The sequence below is a fragment of the Trachurus japonicus genome, chromosome 11, assembly GCF_045865225.1.
Source record: "Trachurus japonicus isolate A0001 chromosome 11, Traja_1.0".
NCBI classification, from domain to species: Eukaryota; Metazoa; Chordata; class Actinopteri; order Carangiformes; family Carangidae; genus Trachurus; species Trachurus japonicus.
This window is the reverse complement of record NC_140917.1, coordinates 30,259,065-30,285,142: the sequence shown is the minus strand read 5'-3', so window position 1 is coordinate 30,285,142 and position 26,078 is coordinate 30,259,065. Positions and strand designations below refer to the sequence as shown.

General features: G+C 42.2%; 1 protein-coding gene across 1 annotated transcript in view; it reads left to right on the top strand.

The window, feature by feature from the left end:
• Nucleotides 1–3,633: 3,633 nt before the first annotated feature.
• Nucleotides 3,634–26,078, top strand: part of nxph1 (neurexophilin 1) — a 44,952-nt gene continuing 22,507 nt past the window's right edge. Inside the window, exon 1 of the mRNA XM_085792278.1 lies at nucleotides 3,634–3,862. Coding sequence (XP_085648404.1) covers nucleotides 3,809–3,862 — 54 coding nt within the window. The 5' untranslated portion in view covers nucleotides 3,634–3,808. The remainder of the gene's footprint in view (nucleotides 3,863–26,078) is intronic.

Here is a 26,078-nt window from a genome sequence, read left to right as displayed (position 1 = left end):
ATGTCTTGTTTTTGTGTTAAAACCCTACTGGAAACAGATACAGTCTATGATACCATGTGTCTAATGGTAACTGTCATGGATTGGTTATAGGTTTAGGAAAAGATAGTGGTTAGCATGGGAAACGGAAAGAAAATAAACTGCTGTTTAACACCACTCTCCATCCGCTACAACCTCCTCTGACGTGGACTCATCTCTCTTTATGTAATCACACTGTTCCCTCTGCTCGTGTCATAATTACTATGGACATCTAGCAACAAAACACAAGTATTAGTCATAAGCAGCTGCTGTACAGTCAACCTTCGGGCTCGTTTTGTAGAGGACAGTGTCCCTATAGGTGAAGATTAAAGTCTACACACGTCTTTTTACACCGAATTCCATTGTATTCAATAATGTCAAAAACACCATGTTGAGGCGAGGAAAGGCAAAGACTGTGGCTACAGTTAATTGTTTTTTGTCTTTTTTATTGGGCATTTATATCACACACATTGATTACAGAACACACAAAACAGATACATGAAATAATGGGACCAATCAAAAAGAAATAAAGAATACAATCAATTAACAGAAATGGGACATAACAGTTTGACCAAGAACACCTCCTCCACCCTCCCCATCCCTTAGTCCCACATTACTGTTGGGCTACAGTTCAGTTAAGGGAACATTACACACTCAGCCTAAAGACTCCCAGTTCAACTTCTGCAAACTGGCCTCACTGGAACCTTCAAGAAAGTGTTGAGCTAATCCTAAATTATGGGCCCTTTACTTTACTGTAGTGTAGGCCATACTGTGTGTCATTACAGCCACAATGGAAGTGGGCCGACCCCCTCTGATTTATCTCCACCTGCTCTGCCACTGCATGCCATGCTGGGCCTCTGAAGGCTATCTGAGCCATTCAGAGCAGCATCCCATCAGCCCTGCTGGCTGAGTTATGGTGACAATGCCAGAACACTGCAATGTTGTAGCAATGAGACTGTTGGGGATTTATTAAAGCACAGCCCCCCTCCGTCTTTTCTTTTCTGCTCAACTCCCCGGCCCTTCTGTTCCCTGACAAAAAGAATCCTATCTATCCCCAACCCAGAAACACACACTCAGCAGCTGAGGAGGTCGCAATGGTCACAGACACACACACGCACACACAGATATAACATACAGATATCTCTTACCTCAAGCCGCACTCTTTACCTTTTTTTTATCCCCCCCCCCCCCCATTTTTCAGCCACATTTCAGTCAGTCTTCATCAGTGAATAAACTGATATGATATAAACTAAATAAATATGATAAAAATAACAAGATGCCGGGCCTGCTTTGCCAGGGTGGTAAGAGGAATCCACATGTACTGTATTCCCTTGTAATTCCCCTGTAATCCAAGGATCCATGGTTTACCAGCCACTTACTGGTTTATAGAGACGCTTTGTGTCAGAATCTATCTTCAAGGTATCATTATCATTACACATATCCAATTCACAAATGAATGAACAAATCATTAACCAAATAGCATGTCACCAAATCAAAGGTGTTTGGGGTCAGGCTAATTTGCAATGGGGCAGTTAACCACTGGCTGGAGAAAGATGAACCAAATGCAGTGAGAGTTTGAACTGAGACAAATCATATCATTTGACTGAAAACAAATGTATTGTGATTGAATATTTTACTCACAATTTGCCAGATACACAAGTTTACATTAATTAGACATTTACAGAAATCATAATCCAGTCACATCTCCGCTAAACAAGCATAATGATGGTATGTTCACATTTGCTGCATAGCTACATGCCTTAAAGGTTCAGACAGCCCTGTTCATCAAGTGATTTGTCTAATTGTTGAATTCTAATTTCATCCAATGAAAACTATCTATCTTATTTCATTGTTCTAACAAAACAATAACTATTGTATCTGATCAAGTGTATTTTTTACAGCTTTTCTGAAAACATCTCATTGAGCCACAGAGTTTCTGTTTGAAAAGACATGTCAGTTGTTGTGGAGAAGAAACGTGCTTTAATGTTCTCCTTACATTGGATGTGAAATCTTTTTTTTGTCCCTTTTGTTATACTAACTCTAGAAACATTAAAACTAGTGTAGGGTCTGGCTTCAGAATACTGGAGCTGTTCCACTTCTTGAGTGATTCAATTACTTTGGCTTTATCTTTGCTCTTGTGTGCAAATTACAAGAAAGTGCACACACTCCAGGTCTTGTCTGGTTCTGTATCTGTAAAGACGGTAAATGCATTGAATAAATGCAGATGAGCAGTGGTTCCCAGCACGTAGCCTGGAACCAACTGGTGAGCCTCCAAGGTATTGCAAGAGGGCTGACAAATTTGCAAAACAGAACAATTTTAGTGAAAATATCATTTTTTAAATTTCTGTTTTAGGTTCCAAGTCCTGTTGCTGTGATAAGCCAGTGATAGGAACTGTCATGTTGTTGGCGGTCTGCAGGGCCGTTGTATAGGGGAGAAAGGTGATGATAATTCTAGGGGCCCAGCGCCCAGTGGGGCCCACAAAAACCCCAGTAGTCTAATCTTTGTATGACTGAATTATTCTGCTTTAATACTCATAGTAATGCTGCATTAGCATCAAAACAAAGTAGGCTAAATAAAAAATTAAAATACATACGTAGTCTAAGAAAAAAAGTGGAAAAATCAGGGGGTCGGGCCCACTTTAGTATTCTTTCAGGGGGCCCAGAATTCCTAGCAACGGCCCTGGCCATCAGACAAAAAGAGAAAACATGATGCCCCCATGCTTTCAGTTGGGTCCTGAATGTTCATCCATTATCATTAAACAAGAGAAGGCATCATTTGTCCTCCAGTATAAGCCAAACAGAATGCCAAAGCCGAACACAAGTGTGTGCAGTAGTTGGCATGTTTGCATGAAAATGTCTGGCACGTTGATGGATCTCCAGCAGGAGATGGTGGTTATTATTGTTATTGGCTTTTTCCACAATTAGCCACAGAGCAGACAGCGACGCGGTTGATTGTGACGGTGATATGAATATAATGGAATGAGGCTGATGGGCTGTGTCAAGTTTGGGGCGGGATGGAGGAGGTTGGTACCTGGAGTTTTGAATGTCAGCTCATTCATCTTACATAAACCGCGCGAGCCCCCCCGCAGCAGCTGCATGGAGGTGAAGCGCTGTCTCTTCTCCACCACAGTCTGTTGAAGAAAAAGAAAAAGAAAAAAGAAGGAGGAAGAGAACATTTTTGCTTTCTGGATCTGGTGCCAAACTTCAGCCTTTAAACAACCCAAAAAGCAGCCGTTTTATTCGTCTTTTCCTTCCTTTAATCCCCCCTCTCTCCTCCCCCTCCCCACCCCCACCCTACCCCCCAACCCCCAGAGCGAGAGTCCCCCTGTGTTGTGTTGTAGGCGCTCGCTATAAAGCGGAAGCCACGCCGTTTCCTTCAGATCGGAGCGCTTCCACCACCGCGAGCGCCAGGCAGCCAGAACACGTCGGGGACTCGAACCTCTACACACAGCTATGACCCTGTTGTTCTCTCCACCTGGATTAACTCTCAAGTAACCCCCCCCGCCACACACCCCCCTCCCTCCTCTCCGAAACACCATCAGCAGCAGCAGCAGCAACAGCAACCTGCCCCCCCTCTCCTCTCCCCTCCTCCCCTCCCCGCGCCCCCTCTCCTCCGTCTCCAACTCTCAGCTCTGTTCTGTTCCGCGGTAATGGGGAGCGCAGTGTCCGTTTCGCCTGGGCTGCTGCGGGGCTTGGCCGTGCTGTGAGCTGCCTGGACACCTGGTGGATTTATGGTCCGCGAAGCTGCAACTACCAGCCGAGGGAAATTAGTGGAAGTTTGAGTTCCGGGAGGATGCAAGTGACGTGTTGGTGCGCCGTTTTCCTCCTGACGCCCGTGCTCTGCCTGGTGAGTTCTTCTTTTCTTTTTTTAACTTCAGTTTTTCTCCACTTCACCTTCAGAAATCCACAACCACGTTAACTGTTCCCAGTGGCAGACACAGAGAGAGGCTGTGTGTGTAAATGAACAAACTTTACCTGCACTCTTACAGTGAAACTTTGCAGCGGTTCAGTTTTCTCCGCCGTGCGTAAAATACTCTTACTTCACCATGACTGAAGGAATCCTGCTTTCACACGGCGGTGGGTGGGGGTGGGTGGGGGGTTCGGAATGTTTCCTGTTATTATTAAGAAATCAAGTGGCTAAAACGGCGACGTGGAAGCGGCACGTGCTGTGAAACGGTCTCACGGGGGCGCCATAACAATCCCCAACTCCAAGCCGACAGCCTGCCTGGACCGTGGCGCGCGGTGCAGCGGGTTTCAGACAGGGACCCGGACACACACTGTGGATGTGTCAGGTCAAAAACACGTCACGGTAAATGTGTTTCTCTCACTGGAGTGCAGTTTGTTTATCAGGAAAAGAACAGCTTCAACCCGCCTCATAATGTTAATATCTGCCTGGTTACACTCATAAATACATCCACACACACTTCACTGCAAGTTTGTACATATTTTGTTGTTGTTGTTGTTGAGACAACGACAAAACTGAACGCATTTTAATTGTCTGACATGGACAAATAGGAAAGAAGGCAATTTTCTCATTAGTTCATATCACTGCACGTTTTAAATGGACAGATGAGAGGAAATGACAGGCCTGAATTAGAGAACGTCCAAATCCTCCTTTGTCTCTAATTGAACATCCACATCACAGACTCATTAGTACTTTGCTTCATTTTATTTCGTAATGAAAAGACAAAGGTTGGATAATTGTAATTTTCTCATCTGTCTCAACAGGTGTAAACACTTTGAAATCTGAAGAACGTTATCAATGAGAATTATGCTCTTCATAGTCAGTAATCTGACTGTATCCCTCCATACAATAAATGTGTGTAAACCTTTAGCACACGTACAGAGTTTCATTTATAAATGTGTGTTTTCTTCCTTTATTTAAAAAGCCCCCCCCCCCTCTCTCTCTCTAGCTCTCTCTCTCTCTTTCTCCCTCTCTCTCTCTCACACACACACACACGCAGGGTAAATTATCCATCTGGAGGATGTGGAGCTCTCCAAGGTGCTGAAAGTCTTTAAACCCAATTTTTACTTCAAATACCCAAAGAAGTAAATACTGCACAGCGGGAATAATAAAGGGCCTAATATATATATTTTAATGCAACTACATTTTGAATACAACTTTTGACATTGAACAATTATGCTGAAAGCCAAAGTTGCGTTGACTGACTTCCAGGACTTGTCCCCTCTCCTCTTCTCTCTGAAATGTTCCCCCTGGTTTTAAGCAGCTCTTTTCAGAATTAAATGTTAGGGCTATATGTCATTATAAACGACAAATACAGTCAGGAATTTATGGTGAAATACCTACAAATGGGGAAATAAATGTTTTTTTAAATGGACACACACGCGCTATAGGGATAAAAAAGAAAAAAGAAAAAAAGAAATCCAGTCGGTTTCTTCCAGTAAATCCTGTTCGCCGGCTTGGTCTGACTTGAACGCTCGGAGCAATCCCTCCCAGTATAAACCACGTTTATTGTGCAACCCCGTTAACAATCAGTGTTATCCACCGCGGCGGGGATTAGAGCTGAACTTTGATGGTTTTATTTCGTGTTAAAGGCTCCAGTCTCTGCTTAAGCCTCTTGTCTGAGAACCGCGCCTTGACCCCGATGACAGCCCAGCGCAGGTTGACTGCTGTAGTAAATGAGACAGAGCGGGAACATTACCCAGGGTCCACTATTTAATTAACACACCGCTTATTGTTCCTGGACAGAAGGATCCCACCAGGGAATATCACCATTTTTTATTCATACAATATTTCAATAGAATTTCCGACATTTGATTCAGAGCAGTTTACATGGATGAAAAATCTTAAAAGATGTTGCGTTCATTTCGCCTACACGTACTTATGATACTGTCTGAATTTCATTCTGTAATAAAATACCATATAATAAACAAATCCCCGAATGAAATATAATAAACAGGTTATTAGAAAAGAAGTTGTGGTTTTGATATTATTTGGACAGAATGACCATGTTTCATTTGGGCTTTAAATAAAAAGCTGTCTGATTTAATGGCATGTTTGTTCTATTCTAAATAATTGTTACTTGTGTACTTTTATTTATTTCCTTATGTTGCTATTAATAATCATAAATAAATAGTCCATACTCAGGTGCTGCAACCTGATGCTCACAGCTTAAAAATTACTTTTCAATTAATTATTGTATTATTATTATTATTATTATTAGCATTAGGTTTCATGTAGGAGCTTCTTCCTGTTGTCTCAGATAGAAGGTGTAGACCGGTGCCTGGTTGACAGCTGTGTGTTAAGGATTTGTCAGTCGTCCTCTCACCTGGGCCTCAGTGCAGCCTTGTGTTGAACAGACACTGAGCTCTCTCTGGTTGATGGTTTCCGCTACCACCCCCCGACTCCCCCCATCCCCCCCAACTCGTTTTCCCTCCTGTCTCCCCTGGGAGAAACAGATGCAGTGGTCCCGCTGACAACAGTCATAGCAGTCACATTAAAGTGTTATTATCAAACAGCGCAAATGGGGCCTGCAGTGTCAAGCAGTCTGCACGGCGGGGAGGAAAGAAAGTCCCACAGAGATCACTACAGCACAGTTCACACAGTGTGACCCCCCCCCTCTACACACACACACACACACACTCTCTGACCCCCATCTCGCCACACCCCCTCTTCAGTCCATAGACCTCTGAATTAGCTCATAAGAATTAAAAAAAAAGCAATATGTTTTCAATGAGCTGTTTGAAGCTGAAATCAAGACCGGGGCCAGTATTAATTAAATTATATAGCAAAAGCATTAGTGCAAATTCCCACATGCTGTGCGGCTGAACACACACATGCATGTGCACAGACACACACTGCACACTAATGCATTGTGTGCCATCAAGTGGGGAGCCATGACGAGTGTGTAGCGTTGGGGTTTTTTTTCCAGCCCAGACGTCGACTAAGTGAACATTTCTCTCTGTTCCCGGGTCGACCTTTGTTCTACTTAGCTTTTAAAGCGGCATGGAGGTGTCACTTCAGAGCTGTTCAGGCCCGGCGGCTGGAGAGATCCAGCGCTGGAAAAGGAGCTGAGAGTTCAGCTCAGAGAACACCACTGCAATTCTCCCAGCGCCGTGTCAGTGGCCTCAGCTCAGCCCAGTCAGCTCGGCTCTGTTACATCCAGCGCTGTTAGCTCAGTGAAACCTCCTCCCTCGGTGGTCCCAGGCCCAGACCGAGGTGGGCTTTAGGGGCCTCGGTGAGGTTTTGGTCATCCATCAGGAGGTTCCTGAGGTGCTGTAGGAGGTTTGTGTTGTTCCACAGACCCTCAGCAGGTTTCATGTGATGTGAAGAGTGCGTTAGAGTTCATTCATGTGGTTCTGTGAATTGTATTAATTCCAGGGACCCTGAGGGGGTTTAGATGATCTTGGCTCCGCAACTCATTGGGTTGTTTTGCATTACTTTTACTCAGTGTATTATTTTTATTATCATTATGATGACTATTGTTATTGTTATGAATAATAATAATATTCAACTCTCAAATGTAAGCGTGCTATCAACCATGAACACCCACTATGTTTAGAAGTACATTCTGGTAAATGCAGAATGTTAAGATGTGTGAAGTCAAAGAAATAGAGTTAACAATGATTTAACATCATCAACTACAGCAGAATGTTTCTTTTTTTGGCTGCTTGAATAAATGACTGTATGAATTATTTAACCAGCTTGCATAATTTTTTTTCTTCTTCTTCTGCAGTCTTAATAATTGATTAATAGTTCAATGCACAGATGGTTGTTTTTTCAGGGGCTAGAATTTAAAGAACAAATATACACTTTTAGGGAAACAATATGCTGAAACTAGAATAACATTTTAACACAGTAAAAATAAATGATTTCTTGGCTTTCTGTAAAATCTGAGAAAATCTGAAATGTATCTATGATTGACCTTTGACCTCCAGCCGTGTGTGTCCCTGTGCGGCGGACTGAAGGTGTGTGACTTAGTAATTGACACGTCAAGGTGACTTATTCTGGCTGTAGAGCTCTACACTGTGTGAACCTGCCTCTCTGATCTGAGCTCAGCCTCCTGAGACAGCCGCATGCAAACAGACCCAAACAGCCAAAACAACACTTGACCTTGGTGTTTGGCCATAAAGTGGGTGATAATAGCAGCATAAGCAGCGCCGCTGTCTGGACTCCAGCTGCTGGTGAATGAGGGAAATCACCTTTGGATTTGGGGCTTTGATGGTGTTAAATATTTAAATAATCTCCCTGAGACATTCCCAGAAAAATCACCTCTCGGTAGCTGTGTGTGTGTGTGTTGTTATGTACTTGTGTGTGTGTGTGTGTGGGTATGATTAATGACCACAGCCTCTGTATTTTCCCCTCCATGTGCTGCTCCAGATTTCCAGCGACGCTCACAGTTCAGAGGTCAGAGCTGATCACTGAAGGGCGTTGTTCTCAGAAAATCAAACCCCGCTCCAGACCCGGGTCTGATCCCGGGGGGAATCTGCACACCCCTTGATTCTCACTCCTCACAGAGCAATCCTTTTATGGCCAAGCAGGTGGCACCCAGATAGCAGCACTTTGAAGTAGCCCAGGGAGAGAAATGTCTGGGAAGGCAGAGAGTGACTACATTACCTGGTCGGCTCCTGTTTTACATCTCCAGGTACAGCAGCTGTGACTGGAGTCGGCCGCTCGTGGCTTTAGCTTGTTGCAGCTGAAGTGATAGAGGAGACGACCTCTCCAGAACTCAGCCTGATATCTGCAGCCACTTCAAATAAGTCAACAGTCGTTTTGATGCCGCTCCGTCAGATTGAAAGGCTCTTGAATCCAATGTGTTTTATGTAGTTTGGGGGAGAATTTAAAATGATAACTGTGTATCTGAGAGTAGCTCTGCTGTTTTACCTTCAGTTTCTTTATTTTATTTTATGACTCGCAGCGTTACTGTCGGGCTCAGTCATCTCATTTGTAGCCTCAGCAGATGAAAAGGTGACTGATGAACATAAATACCAAATTATTTTTGAAAGGTGTAAGTAAGCAAGTGACGAAATAACTAAATAAAGCTCAAAGGCAATAATATTTAAGTAGTATCGTTTTTTTTTTCTTTGCACATTTAAATGTTTAAATTTGGGGCATTGTATAGCTCACCGAGTGAAGGCAGGAGCCATAATTCTCACTGCAGCAATGGCAGTTTGAATCCCATGTCATTTCCCCTCTCTATGCCTCTCCATTTCCTGTCTATTTCTGTTCTATCACATAAAAGCAAAAATCCCCCAAAAAGTACTTAAAAAAAAGAAAAAAGACAGAATTTTATTGATTTGTACAAATGTTCCTCTTGCATTAATAACAAGGCTGAGCTGGACAGTCAGTCAGTGAGCTCACGTGTTCATGTGTAACAGCAGTTCCCATTTGACACATGTGGCCTGATCAGAATGTGTCTCGCCTTCACCATAAAATCTCCCACAAGGCTTTTCTCATTTATTAACATGTGACAGCAGCGCCTCTTCATTCCTGATTTACTTCTTTTTCCTCACATCCGTAGATATGCATGACAGAAACTCTGTGGCCATTTTTTGCCTTTATTAGATTTGCCAGAGCGCAATAAAGCACCGTGCCGGTGTTGCGTTGTCTTACTCTGATGACCACAACACCTCCAGATGCTTTGTATTCATTTACTTGATAGAATTAAGAATATCAGTCTGCCTATTAATGAACAACACGCTGCATGTTGTGTTAAATGTTTTTAATTAAGATTCAGCGCTTCCCCGCTATAAACCTTTAAACCTTCTCCTTTTTCTCCTTCATGAGAGGGCAACACTCCTGGCTTCTCACCTGCTGTCTTCAGTAATGTAATTAAAAGGATATAGGCCTAATCCTTTATTGACCTGACCACAAAATATATCTTTTTAATTTTGTCACACAGTCACAAATCTCTTAATTAATATTTTTGTTTAGAAATACTGAAGAAAAACCTTGATACTGCATGGATGAGCTCCAGTTAGCTGACATCATCGGCCACCATTTGTGTATAGACAGATAGGTGAATTCAAAATCAAGTCATTTAAAAAATAATTTGTGATGTTCACTGAATTGAATTAGGAATCTAAAAAAAAAAATAATAATAATAATAATAATAATTTCAAGTACATGATTTTCACAGGTCGGAGTGAAAAGCCGAGATCACTCTTCACAAACACTGACTTATTTTAAATAGGCTACTGCTCTCTAACTAAATGTGACTAAGTGTGATTTGTTTATTAAAATGACAAACTGATTATGTTTGGTTGGTGGTTCAGTGGTCAGCACTGTTTCCTTTGGTTTGATTCCTGGGCCTGGGGCCTATTTTGTGTGGTTTGCATGTTTCAGCTTGGATCACCTCCTGTGACCGTGGATGGATGTTAATACTCACTGACTCACTGAAAAAAGTCTCACAATAAACCTGATATTTTGTTTATTCCACATTCAGTATTTTTTCTCTTTTAAATTCTCAGAGACAGATGTATTTGCAGGATTTCTCCAATTTGAAGAAAAGTGTCTTGTAAGTAGAGATTGAAGCTAATTGCAGTTTCTTTTTGTTTGTTTTGTCTTTTTTTCTTCTTTTTAGTCTAATAATATCTCATACATGCAGTGGATTTGGAGTTGCATAGTAATTTTCTCTAACCTTATGACGGGCTTGACTGACTAGTGAAACAGAGCGGGCTCAGAGTGTGCACTCGTCATGGAGGCAGGAGGAGGAGGTGAAAATAGTGGAAATGGAGAGGAAGAGGAGGTGGGGCAAGTGCCACGATGCTTCCCTCTGCTGTGTCGGCAATGATGGATTTCCCATCGCAGCTCATGTCTGCTGCACAGTCCAACAGTCAAGGCCCTCTTTTACAGGAATTACCACCCATGTCCGTTATCTCCTCCTTTAGATCTTTCCATCCTACTATGTTACAGTGACTGGCCTTGCGTGCACTGTTGCCCTGCTACAAAAAAGAAGAAAAAAAAAATCAGTGGGTGTTATATATAAATATGTAGCTCTTGAAAGCTATATACTGGTTGACATTATTGAACTATATCTGAGAAAAATCTTTACTGTGAGTTTGGGAAGAATTGTGTAAATTCACCTAACATGCCTTTTCTCACTGAAGAGCTTTACTATCAAATACTGAGCAGGTTTAACATCATAGAATAGATCTAATCTCAGAGCAAAAGAAAAGAAAAGATTCTTTTTCTTTTTTTATCTTTAAAAAAGTAAACAATAATCTTCTGATGTCCATTTAGAATTGCAGATATAAGGAAACATCAAGGTCAAAATCAAATAAAATTGAATTTTGTCTTCAACAAACAACTTTAACTTGTATTTGTTTTCCAAAAGACATGTGTTTTATTCTAAGTAAAATCAGCTGAAGTTGTCGATCATGTATTCTTTTTCTCTTTTTTGTCTTTTATCCCTTATTAAGGTGGAGATAGCAACAAACCCCTTTCTCTTTACTAGGCAATATATAATACACTTTTGTGCCAATAGGGGTCTCTCTATCAATACAGTGACAAAGGATGGAATCATGAATTAGAGTGGGATCATGAGAGTTGTAGTTTTTATTGTTAAACATGAAACTCATTCTTGTTTTATTTTTTAGATTCTGTCACAGCAAAATCAGTGTTCCTCTGACCATGTTGTTGGGACACAGACCTCCACTTCCAGTGTTTCAACTCAGTTTGTTTCTAGATTGTTGGCTTGTTTTTGGCTAGAGATGGGATTCAGAGGTTAACAAGCATGACGTCATCACTGGTCAGTGAAGACGTTTCATAGCCTGTCCCTGTTCCAGTGACCTGTACTGTATGGTGCCATAGCTTAACAATAACGTATCAATAACATTGTCTTTGTCATCATGGCGGCTACTCTAAACATTCTGTCTGGGCTGAAGGTCAGGGTTTGAATCCATGCACTTCCTGTAACTTTGAGGAACTTTGTCATGATAGTTAAAGCGAAAGAGTTGTGGATAAATCAAATAAATGAACCACACTGACTCGGTTTCACACAGGGAACATGTGTTTTATCCATCCATCCCTGGATCTATGATATAACAAATAGTCAAAATAAAGATGATAATGATTCTATTTGGGTTGTAGTGACTGCAGAGGGCTGAGGAAACAGTCACAAGGCGAGTGTGTTTGCATCTGACAGTTGTCAATCATGTGTCAGTGGGATGAGAGCCATCCTTCAGAGGTGGTGCCGTGGCCACAGATGAGGAGAAGGAGTAGGAGGAGACCTTCAATTCTTCCCTTATCTCTCTTTCTCATTTACCGCCTTTCTCCTTGTCTGGTTATCGCGCTCTCTCGGACTTTCTATTCTCCACACTCTCTCCTCAGATTCACATGAATAACTCGTCTTATCTTGCTGACCCTCGACTTCAAACACTTCCTTCTTTCCTGAGAAGCAGAAGTACTCCTCCTTATTGTCTGCCATTTTCTCCCTTTTTTTTCACCTCTTATCATCTCTGTGCCATCATTTCATGTTTTTTTTGTTTTTTTTAACCAGGTGCAGAGTAAATGAATTCCACGCAGTGCATTGTTCGATTATAGCCTTCAGTGAAAACAATGTTCACATGCATTTACTTGTTTAGTGTTTACTGTAACAGACTCAAGTCTGCTCTGTGCCAGAGGAGTGATTGAAGTTGTGGGGGTGGGGGAGACAGTGTAGCAGACAGAAAAGGGAGGGGGTTACATTTCCTAAGCGAGTTAATGGTCTGTCACCATCACCTCTACAGCAGCACACACTGATGTCATGTTTGCCACCCAACATAAAGCCTGTTGGCTCGGGCAGACAACCAGTGGAAACTCCATCAAAACCAGTTCAATCACCAAGACTTGGTGGAATTGTATGGCTTCATTTTCTGCTTTGGTTTTCATCAGAAATTCTGATATGCTGATGAAAGTCCTCACAGTCTATGTGATCAGCTCACAGCTACTGCATGTTATTACACAACTTTAATGTCTGTGGTGCTATATTTGATCAAGTGTGCCATTTACATTCTAATCTTACACTCTATCTACAGCCTGTTAATGTGAAGCTACAGAGAACACAATGTGAAAACTAGAATACACTGAACAGCAGAAAACAAGCACCTGGTCAGTGTAACCATGCCGACTCAGGTCATCATTAGGTCTGTTCTGCTGCTGTGCTTCTGAACTGAGGATGTAAAAAAGGTTGAGTCCTGATACAGAAATGAAAGTAATAAAACAATATAAATATTAAATGAAAAATGAATGTAAATGGATTGTGTAAATAACGATTAGGCTATAAAATAGTAAAATTATCCTTAAAGTGCAGACATCTTTTTCTTTATTCATGAGTGAAATTCTTGCTTGAACCCGCAGCTTCATGTCAAAACTTACAGCGTACAGAACTTTCTCTGGTTCTGGGGGCTCTCTATCACGGGGAGCTCACCTCTCCAACATTTATCAAATCAATTACTACTGATGGGAGTTCCTCCTAACAGATAGTGAGGTGTCTTGGCACTAATTCGTCCTGTCGCTTTGATGGATTCGCTCAGTTCTCCGAGCGTCAGGCCCACAGCTCGAGAAGAGCACGGATGATCTGTCAGGACTCACAAGCCATCACTTAAAACATTAGCTGCTCAGGACACGGCGCGCAGCTCCACCATGATGATGTGCAGGAGAGCTCTGCATGACTAACAGGAGATTCAGGGAGGGACATGGGTTGTATGGTTATCTGATGCAAAACCAGAGTCAGCTCCCCAAGTAGCTAACATTCCATTATAAATACAGCTATGATGTTTTTGTATGTAAATGATTATATATCCTTCGTCTTGTGTCGGCTTTCTGCTACCATCTCTTGTTTTAGGGTCAGTTTTGACCCGAGTCTTAAATCAGCTGTAAAATACACTGAAAACATGTTTTTTTCATCCAGTTTGTTTTTCATCTCTTGGTTACATTGTTAGGCTTCCTTATCCATGAAAAGGTTGGTTTTAATATTTTTGATGTGGCCCCTGGGCCTTTTTGTCAGTATACACCTTAACTTCTATTTAACCTTCCTCTTGTCAGCTTTCTGCTACCATCTCTTGTGTTAGGGTCGGTTCTGAACCGAGTCTTAAATCAGCTGTAAAACACACTAAAACAATTATTTATCATCCCATTTGTTTCTCATCTTTTGGTTACATTATTAGGCTTCCTCATCCATGAAAAGGTTGGTTTTGCACTTATGATTTCAGTTTGAACTCTCATTATTGTTCGTATCATTATTACTAGGTTGAAACCGACCCTATAACACCACAGATGTTATAATTTTAACCAGCGAATTTTAGAATTTTGTGAAAAATTTTGTTTCGTTTTATTTTGTTTAAATAAAGGTTCCTGACAAAGTCAAAAAGACTTGATGCAATAAACAAATTGATGTGGTACTTTTATGCGTTAAAAACCTAAGAACAGGTCAGTGGCAACCCTACAAGAGGAAGGATATACATACTGTATGTTCTTGAAGAGACTACACAAGCTGTTAGAGATGCTGCAACCTGAGAGAGACAACTGAGTTCATTTAACCTCATCTCCGATTTGAATACATACACCCACCAGCGAGTAATAACAAGTAGTAGAGTAACCTTATGAGTAATGAGGCCAACATTTAATACAGTTGGCACAGCAGCTCGTGCTGCAGTGCAACGTCTCCTGCACATCCTCCCATAAAAACTCATTTTGTATCTTCGACTCAGCTAGAATAAAAAAGAAAAAGACTCTAAGGGCCCTAGTTTGCTGGCGCAGCGCAGGTGGCGCAAGGTAGCGCAGCCGGTCTAATGCAAGTTTCGACCAGCGCAGCCTAGCGCAAAGTCAGATTGGAAGATTGGCAGATCGCGCTGCGCTGAGATAGGCGTGGCCGCGCAGCAGGGGGAGGCGTCACAGATTCAGCTTGGTGCAGTGGAAGTTTCGTCCGAAAATGTCCCGCCGAGGTTGCGCTGAAAGCTCGCCACCTCCAACCAGGTCTAATCTCAGCGCAGCGCGAAGCGCAGCAGGTGCAGTGGAAGTTTGGCTGACTGACCTGCAGTGCACACACGTCACCAAGACCTCACAGGCAGATCTCCACAGTTCCAGGCACATTTCAATGCAATAAATATCCACAATAACCACTATTTAATGCAACTAACGGAATCAACACGTGAATTTATATCTATATAGATTGTCCCGTCACATCTGACGTCAGATCAAAGCAGAGATCAAAGGCTGTGGCACGCGTAATGGAAACTCCACCTGAATTAACACAGCAGGGACGAACTGGCACTGAAAAGCAGCTGTGGATGTCCCAAAAGCAGGACTGAGGGTGGATGACTGCATGTCGCTGCCGTGTTGAGATACCACTCTGCCCTTGTGATGATCGCTGTATTTATTTATTTACTTATTAATTCATGAGCGGAGAGCGACCGCATCACGCAGCCGTAATGAAAAACAAAACACAAATCATCATCTCTCTTAGCCCACCACAACAGCCTCGGTATCAGATAGTCAGTATATAGCCTACTACAGTATACTCAGCATCTCTATCACAGAAAAAAAAGAGAAAAAAAGAGACGGACAGAGAGAGAGAGAGAGAGAGGAGGACAGAGAGAGAGAGAGAGAGAAAGAGAGAGAGAGGGAGAGAGAGAGAGCGTGTCCTTTACATGGCGTGTGTTTATGTTGTGATTAGTGTAGCCTACACCTCTCATCTTATACACAGAGTTTGAATAAATGTGAGTTTCTTTATTAGTTTATTAGTTGTTGTTTCTTAGATTGCGTATAGGGGTTCTCAGTGTATCAGATCAATCCTGGTTAAGTATATTAGTAAACTCATTATTGGTCACTCTGAGCTCGGACCTCCGGACCAAAACAGCTGTTTCCTCCTGGGAGAGGTTCGGCCTCTGGCGTCGCTGTTTCCTCCGTCCATGTCCAAGTATAAAATGACAAACTTGCAGCGCGCATCACCCGCCGCGCAGTTAAAGGTGAGGAGAGGAGCTCCTTTGATTGGTGAAGATCTGACTCGGCTGTGTCAAACCCACTCCACGCCTTTCTCTCCTCCTCCTGTCTCCCTCCCGCCCTCTCTCCTCCCTCTTTGCCGTTTGCGCCGGTGGGAGGGACGAGGGGAGGGATTGCGCCGGTCTAAGTCTGACTGCGCGGCCCACCAATCTTGCGAAATGGACCTGGGCCCCACCCCGTTGGCGTGGCGAAGCTGCGCTGATCACAGACTTCACCTGGTCGACGAAACTAGAGCCCTAAGTCTCACATTCTCAGGCAGTAAAGCCATTCCAAAAAAGATGTGTGGAGTTAATTAAATGTGTTTGCTCTCGCAGGTTCCTTCCAGTCAGCACAACTGCAGACTTTAAGCTGCAGCAGAGCTGGGGGGGGGGGGGGAAATACTGTACTGGTGCTGTTTGTCCGTTCATGAGCCTGCTGTGTCATCCTGCCATGACTGACATACTCACATCATCTTTCAGAGGAGAGCCATGTTCCATTTCTTACAAGCCCCTGTCTGCTGCTATTACTCACCAAGAAGTGCCTGTCAATCATAAATCATCTCATACCGTTACTAAGATATTACTCCTTTTTCTAAAGTGTTCCTTGCCCCAAAGTAACATTTATATATTTGACCTTGAATTCCTCTGTTACCACACACTGCCGCTTTTCCTCACATTCACTGTTTGTTGAACCACGTTAAGCACCATGTTATGTGTGTGTCTGTGTGTGTGTGTACTTGTACAGCTATACATGTGAGGACTAGTTTGAGTTTTAAACCATCAGAGTGAGGACATTTTGGGAAAGTGAGGACATTTTGGCCAGTTTCACTTTCTCAGACTCCTTCCAAGGGCTGTTTGAGGGTTAAGACTTTATAAGAACTAGGTTATTATAATTTGGTTTAAGTTAGGTCAAGAGTAATTGTTAAAGGTATAATATGTAGGAATTCCCCCCATCTAGCGGTGCGGTTGCATATCGGAATGTATTCTTGATGTTGCATTCACGTGAAATCAGGCAGACGTCAGACAGACAACAGACGCCGCATATAACAGGATAAACAAGCATCTATGTAAACAAGTGGTCCGCCAGCACGAGGCAAAACAATACAGGCGTGACAATATGTTGTCATGGTGATGTTGTATTGTTTACCTGACCCACGTTTTACCGTCTTTCTCTCGTTGAGTAAAATGACATCCGGTTGGTTTGCCGACGGCCGTCTGCCTGACTGCACCTGAATGCACCATCAGTGCCTCCGTCCTTCCTCACACTACACAGTGGTGACAGTTTTAACAGGCGCTACCTGGAAAACTTTCTCCCCGAGCCGACAGCTCCGGTGAGTTTCCGTGGTTACCTATGGTCACGCTGCCACTCAACGTAAAAAATGGCGATGCAACATGGCCGCCTCGGTTCGGTGCGTCACCCACTTATGTAATTTGTAACGACTTGTAACAACTCATTCTAAGGTAGAGAAAGCTTTCATTTGTATGCGGGTGTGATTCGACTTCAGTGAAATATGTATGTATGAAAGAAATATTTGATTTTTGCTAATAAAAAGCCAAATAAGTTACACACTGGGGCTTTAAGGTTAGGCATTTGTTTTGGATGGTTAAGGTTAGGGTAAGGGGCTAGGGAATACATTGTGTCAATGAGTGTCCTCACAAAGATAGCCATACAAACATGTGTGTGTGTGGCAGGAACTACCACAGGGACAGTTTTGAGTTAATCTGTCTATCACCACTGTTGGCTGCTTGAGTTTTCATTCAAATTTTTGTAAACAATGACACTATGTTTTTTTCTGATATGTCTGACTGCTCTCAGTATATTGGAGGGGATTGGAATTTCATTTGTGCTGCTCAAACGTTGAAACAAGACATGAAAACACTAGAGTTATAAGAACATGGGTCCCCAAAAAAACCTGCAGGTTCTTAAACTCTGTGAAATCTTTGGCAGGATTATTTCTTACTAAACTAAACTAAACAATTCATGAACTTCACTAGACTTATAATAGCTTTCAAACTTTTTTTTACCATGCCCTACAAAGGACTAAGTCACTAACTATTCATCTACAAAAGTGTGCTCCACAATTCAGCTGAGGTTCATGTGAAACGTCAGATCCTTCAAGAAAAAGAAAGAGAGACTTTTGCAGCAGCTCCCCTCTTGTCCTCTGAGAAATAGTTGTACTGTACACTTCACAAGAGCGAGCTCCACGGGGAGCACACATTGGTTCACCTTCATAGAATTTAGGAAATTAAGTTTATTCTCAAAATGAACTTGTTCACATTCATTTCTTCAATTTTTTTATGAGCTGGTGTGATCCACTGTTCTCCACTCTACTCACCCCTCCCTGGAAATGGAATGGAAAATCTGCTTGAAAATTTTACTCAAGTACAAATTATTTTTGCTTACATCAATTTACTGAAGTGAGAATGTGCTCCTGAGTAAATGTTACTGAGTTAGATTTTTTAAAGGGGAAAGAAGGCGATAAAACATGTTCCAGATGAGAGAACCAATAAATTCCAGCTTGGCACTTTGGAGCTTGTACGTACAACTCAATTTATACTATATCAGGATACTACGTAATGTCATAATTAAAGTGGCCGCTAGATGTCGCATGACACCAAAATGTAACTATAGGTCATAATAAGATGTTGCACAGGCCACCCATGGGCTGCTCCTTAAAAGGGGGACAGATTCAGGACCTCCATCTGATAGGAGTTTTGCTTTTCCATGTAGTATTCCTCATCTGCAGCAGCAGGACTGTGTAGATGGAACTGTGTCAAAATAATCAGTGTGCTCACAGAAACAAAGGCAGCACCCTGTGTAACAGGATGATATGGGGGGTTTTGCATGACAATGGAGCTCTTTAAGATGAAGATGAGAATAAAATATATCGGCCCTTTGATGTTTCCTGTTTGCCATGCACACATGCTATAGCATAACCTCCCACCCCCACCCCCACCTCACACCCCACCACGCCCAGCCGTCACCACAGTGAATATACACAGTCCAACTGTCTTCCTCCCTGGTCTGTATGATTAAACTCTACTCTGCCGTCAGTCTGAGGATGACAGCCAGCTGCTGTTCTCTGTGATTAATGGTACACAGCGTCAGGCTGAAAGGCGCACTGGGAGGACAATGAGCATTTTAAATGGACATTATTCCTACAAAAGCCCCATCATGCTGGTGCACAATAGTCAAGGTCTCGACATAGTCAAGGTCAACCTGTGCTGCCTTTTGTTAAAATATCAGTGCTTGTGTTTGGACCGAGGGCTATATAAATAGGAGGTTCTGGGGGGGGCCCACTCTGATGTCTTCTGTGAGGTTGAGCAATGGTGACCTACAACCTGGACAGGTCTTTGGTTCGTTTTTGCTAAAACATATAGGTTTACAGAGGAACTAACAATCCTTCACACACGTTATGTTAGATTAAAGTCATCATGTACCTTATCCATGTTTTTGGATGGGGGGGGGGGGGTTCTATTCAGTGTGTGTTGTCATGGTGATGTTGTATTGTTTACCTGACCCACGTTTTTGCGCGTGTGTTTGATGTATGAACGCGTGAGTGAATTAGTGAATGTAGCAAAAGTAAGTAAAGTCCTTTCCAGATTAAAAATGATAAAAGTCGAATGTGCAGATTGAATGTTCAAGCACATTCATCAATGAAACCTTTTGAGCTCTTATATTTCTCCACCTTTGGAAGAATGATTCTTACAATTTGCTGAACATGTTTGTGCACCCAAGTGGGGACAGAGAGTTTGAATACATTTACTACATAGTCTTAACTTCATCTTAAGGCCCATTATTGAAAATGTTGTAAGAATAGGAAAATCTTCGGTTGTTTGTGTGGACAGTAATGGGTACAGCCTGCAGGAGATGCTGAAAGAGCTTCGGTCTTTTACCCTGCTTTCACCAGATGTGCAAATGTGACATTTTGCGGAGCCAGGCCATTCTTTTTGTATCAATTGTGAAGCAGCTTGTGATGCATGTCGTCCTGATTATTGGCCAATTCAAAATGTTTTATCTTTGACAGGAGCCTCAAGTTATGTAACTCCATTCTCTCTGGACACAGCCTAATCTATTTTCAAGAAAGAAGCATGGCAGACATGTTTAGACTATACCTGTGGTGCACCTCCACAAGTCTCCAACAACTGATGATGAGCACACATGCTTTTAGTAAGTGTCTCCTCAAAGGCAATAGAAAATAAGTTATTTCACACCTCCAATTGTCAGCCACTGTTAGATAATCCAACAAACGTGAAGCATATGAACTCATGTTGCATTCATGACACAAGGTATGAGAGAAGGCTCAACCCACTGTCAGTTCGCTGAGTGAGGAAAACATAAATCAATTCCTGTAATAATCATAAAGCATTCGCCCTTCCTCATGTCACACATCATTTGACAGAAAAGCATTATAGGTCATTTTGGTCCTTTTTTTCTGTTTGTCATCTTGTCACATTGACATTCTGTCTGCAGTGATGTGACCTGCACACATACCCCAATGCCCCCAAACATACCCTTTGAAAAGGATGGGTGAGTTTTTAACAGGTGTGCTAGATGCCATACCTTGACAGAGTGCCCTGGTACAATGAGACCATGTGACCATTCAGGCGGTTAGGAGCCACTCGAGTGAGCACTGATATGATATGGCTAAAGGGTCAATTAGTCCCCAGGTAACGGTAGGAGCTCACTGCTCTGCTTTGATGAAACAGAGAGGGAAACCAGACATGGCGTGAAATCCCAAATACAGCCTTCACTTAGCAGCCTCCTCCCTCCCGTGTCACATTTAGATTTTCACATCAGCAGTTGGAATAGAGGACGTTCAACTTCAACCTGCCTGACTCGTGATGAGCAGTCGCCATCCTATTAAGGTGGGTGGGTCTCATACATGATGATGACTCTTGATTAAATGTAGAGGGATTCATTCTGTAGAGAAACATGAATGTCTGTCCATCCCAGATTTCATGGCAATACATCCAGCAAAAGTAACTATTGGATCAAGCAGGATGTTTAGTGTGGGGAACATGAATGTCTGAACAAAATGTCATTCAACTGTTTTTTTAGATATCTAAGTCCGGACCAACTGGGGGTTGGGTCAGCTGCGGAAAATGTTCACTTTATTTTATATCACAATGACCCACTGAAATTACATAGACTTACTGTAGACTTTTTATTATTATAGACCCATTAGACATTTTACACTGCTGACTATCAGAACAGAAATGTCCTGCAGTTTTCAGCCTTTTATGATTATATTTAGCCTACCGTTTACAGCTGAGAACGGGTATTGTTCTCCCTCCATTAAATACAGTTAAGTAGTACAATTACTTTTTCACATAGGACCAGGTAGGTTTGGATAGCTTTTTCCTTCCCTTTGTAAATGAAACCATAATTTAAAAAACGCATTATATATTTACTTGGGTCATCTTTGACTAATGTTAAAAATTGTTTGATGATCTTAAAAAGCAAGTGTGACAAATATGCAAAAAAGTAAGAAATCAGGAAGGGGGCAAATACTTCACAGCACTGTATGTAGGTTGAAAATCACAGCACATGACAGCACATGATACGAGTCAGTGGTCCTGAAAGTGTGTTTCTCTTCCATAACACACATTCTACATGTCAGAGGTGACGTCTTTCCACATACGGGCTTCGGAGCAGAACCGGTCTGACACACATGGAGCTGTGTGGCACGGATGTGCACATAAAAACAAGTGAACATAACATGTACCTACATTGAAAGTTACGGATGTGTGTGTGCTAAAGACGCTACATCTCAATGCCCCCCCATGCACACACACACACAGGCTTCAACCATGATCTGAATTCAGGTTTTCTGCGTTCCACCGATACATAAACTTCCCACATGTTCCAAAATAAAAGCTGTCCGATATGTTTATCATGCTATGTGGGGCTTCTTCTATTTTTTTCTCACTGAAATTATAGTAGAACGTAGAAATGTTCTATAGCTGGCTATATGCTGACTGTGATTGATTTTGAAACCTTTGCATCCTGTGGCATAGTGTCCATGTCCAGAAATCTTAGGCCAAGTCCCAGTTCTCACTCATACTCCTTCACCAGCCTCTCCTTCTCTTACAAAATGAGACCACTACTGTACCACAATATGACATCACATCAGTGCTAGCTTTTTGAGCACTTTTCTATGAAGAACAGGATCCCAATATGCAGGCACAAGATTGAACGTAACATAAAATTAGTGTCATGACAAGCCTTGAAAATGGAGAAAGAATGCAGAAACCTTAGGGCTACGTATGTTCACACACCAGTGCAAGTTTGATTTCGGGTGTAAGTTTCTCCCCCAAAGATAGATAAAAGAGGAGTTAATAATATTACCCAGAGGCTCATACAGTCTGATGAATTCCACCACCTTCTCCAGGAGCAGCGTCTGGATGCTGCCCGCTTCCAGCGCTATTCCAGGCTCACCAGGGCCCAGTTTGATGACCTGTTAGGTAGGATCGGTGCCAAGATCTCTCGGCAAGACACCAACTACAGGCACTCAGCCATTCAGGGCCTGTCCATCTGCCTCCGATGAGTGGCTGTTGTGAAAATCAATAGATATTCACTGTATCTAGCAAGTCACTGACGTCCTGCTGCTTTGTTGTATATTGATGTGTTGATGAAAGAAGCGATCACTGCTAACATGTCTTTACTTGTATTTAAAATACTTTATTACAAGAAAGAATAATGTAAAAAAAAAAAAAAAAAAACGTTGAATCTAAATGTGAGATCTCTCTCGTCCAGCTCAAAGCATCATCATATCATAACAAAAATAACAGTTCCTCCTATACGTGCTTGCTACAGCAGCAAAACCTTTAGAGAGTGAAAACCTGTCCGGCAGCCATCTTAATTAAAATTTCCCTCAATCAATCTAGACAGGAAATTCTCTCACGGTCCCTCTGCCTTAGGCAACCACATACAGTATTAGTACTCCAGACCAATTACAAAGGAGGAATTCTTAAAACTTGTAAGGTGTTCAGATGCTTCATCCTTGATCAGGAGAATCATAATTCTGATAGGCTGTCCCGACTGTGTCACACAAATATTTTGCATATTTTGAAGATATGCAAATGTGCAAATGACATGATATCTGCCTCATTCGCAGCGCTCCACCGGCACAGATTTGCTTGTATTCGTGTCTTTGTATTGACTTGGTGTGCAATCTCGCACCCAATGTGAATACACATTTTGAATTTTCTTTCTGACCGATCTCAGCTGATGGCGCTCATATGGAGGTTAGATCGTCCAATGTTTCACTGTTTTTACACAAAGTGCAGCCAAACACCAGGCTGAAGAGAGAGGATCAGCAGAGCTCCTCTGTGGAGCTGCAGGTGAACCAGCTGGAGAACACAGCAACGTGTTTTTTTATTGTTTTTTTTTGCGCAGTGCTGTTATTACAGGTGATGCACTTCTACTGTATGTCTGTGTAGGCTACATTTGTTGTCCGATATTCCTTCATGGGGACTGCACAGCACATAGGCTACTGTCAGTCTTCCTGTATAACCTTTTGCTGGGAAATATGACTGAAGGCACTGGAAGTCGGCATATGTTGACACGCCCCCATGAGTTGACAACACGAGTAGCTAATTAAAAAAAAAAAAAATTAACCGATAGTCTTAAAGCAGAAGCGATCCGGTCATTTTGGCTAACTTCTTGTCAGCCGATGGAGTTAGCAGTCCCCGCCCTCGTCCCTACGTCACCACATTCACGCGCATCCCTTGGCTGCACACACAGAGAGGACCGCCCCTTTATGCCGTTCTCTCTCCTCATTGGATAAAGGTTGTAGGATATAAGGAAAGTTTTCTCCTCGGCTTACAGCAGAGCAGAGTGACTGACAGACCCGTGTTTCGGACCAAACACTCTATGTAAGTGATTGCTGCCGGAAGATATAACTATTTAAGACTTATATTAGCACAAACATTCTGCTTACTTATGCTTTAATCAGTCAAAGTTCTTGTTATCAGTTAACGGTTAAACGGTTGATCATGTGCATCCCTCAAATACATTAAATAACAAATAAAAAATCATCCAACATGGCACATGTGTGAAATTACATTAGTTTCCATAATGTCTTGGCCATTAAAGAAGTGGTACAGGATGATGTGAGGGTGGCTTTAACCTCAAGCTCAACAGAAGTTGAGTGAAGTGACATTCTGAGGTCTAGAGGGACAAATGATCCGCTTCCTCCTGACATTGAGCAGGTCGTTCACGGTGCCGGTGTTAAATGGTTATGTTCAACATGTAAGCATGTTAAAGGGATAGTTCAACATTTTGGTAAATTTGCCGACCATAATCCCTATAGTCATAGGAGTACATTATTACCTTTATTTGTCGGTGCATGTTGTTTTAAGAGAGAGGCGCAGAGACGCTGCACACAGAAATTTTGGTTTTCCCTAAATACACAATCCCACTCCAAAACGATCTTGTTGAGAAGTTGTGACCTTCACATTCACCACGCTATTAAATGATAATGTAGCATTATGAGACAGAGTTGTTTTTGAGGCAGTGGTTCTCAGTGTATGCTATACCATATATTCGGCCACTGTGAGCTTGGTGCGCGGTGCTCGGAACTTGCCAAGTGTGCTTGGATACGCCCATTGGCGCGGCACACCTGCGCTGTGCTTCGCTTGCGCCTGGTCTATGAAATTAGAGTCTATAACTTTAACTGTAGACACCTTTTCTAACACAAAAGTTGTGTTTAATTAAATTCCCTCAGCCCAACCGACTCAAAACCTCAATCATAAGAGTCCTGTTAATTTCTGGGTCTATTGTGCACTAATACCTGGGCTTAGAGAGAGCCCAAAAGCAATTATTGCCCTGGGGTCCCCTAACAGGTTAATCTGGCCGTGGTCAAGTAATCAATAAAGTAATCTGCAGAAAACCTGTTTTAAGAAATCAATATTTTGCATCACTGATTTACTCATTTTATTTTCCTGTTTGTATCTTCTCCGCTGGCCATTTCTATTCTAATAGATCTTAATTAAGACTCACTGATTCTGTGAATATGTATTCATGTATAGGTACTTCACTGCCCCCCCCCCCATCTTTAATGTCACCTCATGACCTGAAAATCAATCACTATTTTTGTCTCAGCTGACTTCAGCTCTTATATCATATTGATTAGAACTTGTCATGGGTTTCAGATGAGGTCCTCTGGGGTCAGTGGAAGCAGAAATGGTTTCAGTTAAATAGTTTATTGAATAATGAGTTTAATCTGATTTCGGGCTGAAACTCTGCATAACAAGGAGCTGTGGATGGACTCTTGTGGCTCTGTCTCTACCTGACTCCATGCTAATGCAGACTCTAGGTCAGCACCAGCACACTACCAGTTCATCTGTCTCCTCATTGTGTGTGCAACAAATCAGATAAAGTTTCAGATTCGTCACCATCAAACAGCTTCATATATCAGGTTACAGAGAAAGTGTGGAGTAAATGACCTTTATCAACCCTTTAGTGCTGATGTGAACCATCCCCTCATAACACTTGGATAATGCTGAATAAACATTCTAACATTTCACACTGTTTTCCTAAAGCCCACACCTAAACAATATAGTTTGTCTGGTACATGTCTGAATGTGTCCTAAAGTTGGGCACTTACAGCAGAAAGCTTTCCCGAGAGTAGCATACAGTACCTGCCTTTGTTGTCATGGTTATGATGACGATGAACAGCTATGGCTTGGTATGGTTAAGGTCAGGATGTGGATTGAAATAGGTATTTTCTGAACATTATATGATCTTTGTTGTCATGGTTGCAATAATAAGCACATGGTCAAAATAGAAACATTAGGTGTGTTTACATGGAGAGTTTAAAACAGTTTCAAATTGGTTTGGTTTGGCCGTGAGTGATTGCGTTTCTATGGTTACAACAATATTGATTACGGAAGTGCTACAGCTGTGCCAAAAACAAAATAGAAACACGGAAACACATGGTTTGTGGAGCGCAGTCTTTGCTGTTATAATAGCTCTCTTTATTAAACAGCAGCGTGACATACAATATGCCTACTGTTAGAATCCAGCAGCAGGAGAAGGAGAGCCTTTTGGAGATGGGAGTGCATATGCAATATGTTGATCTTTAAGTATGTCCTGTAGTAAATAGGTTTCTCTTTAAGTCCATCTTAGGGCGGTG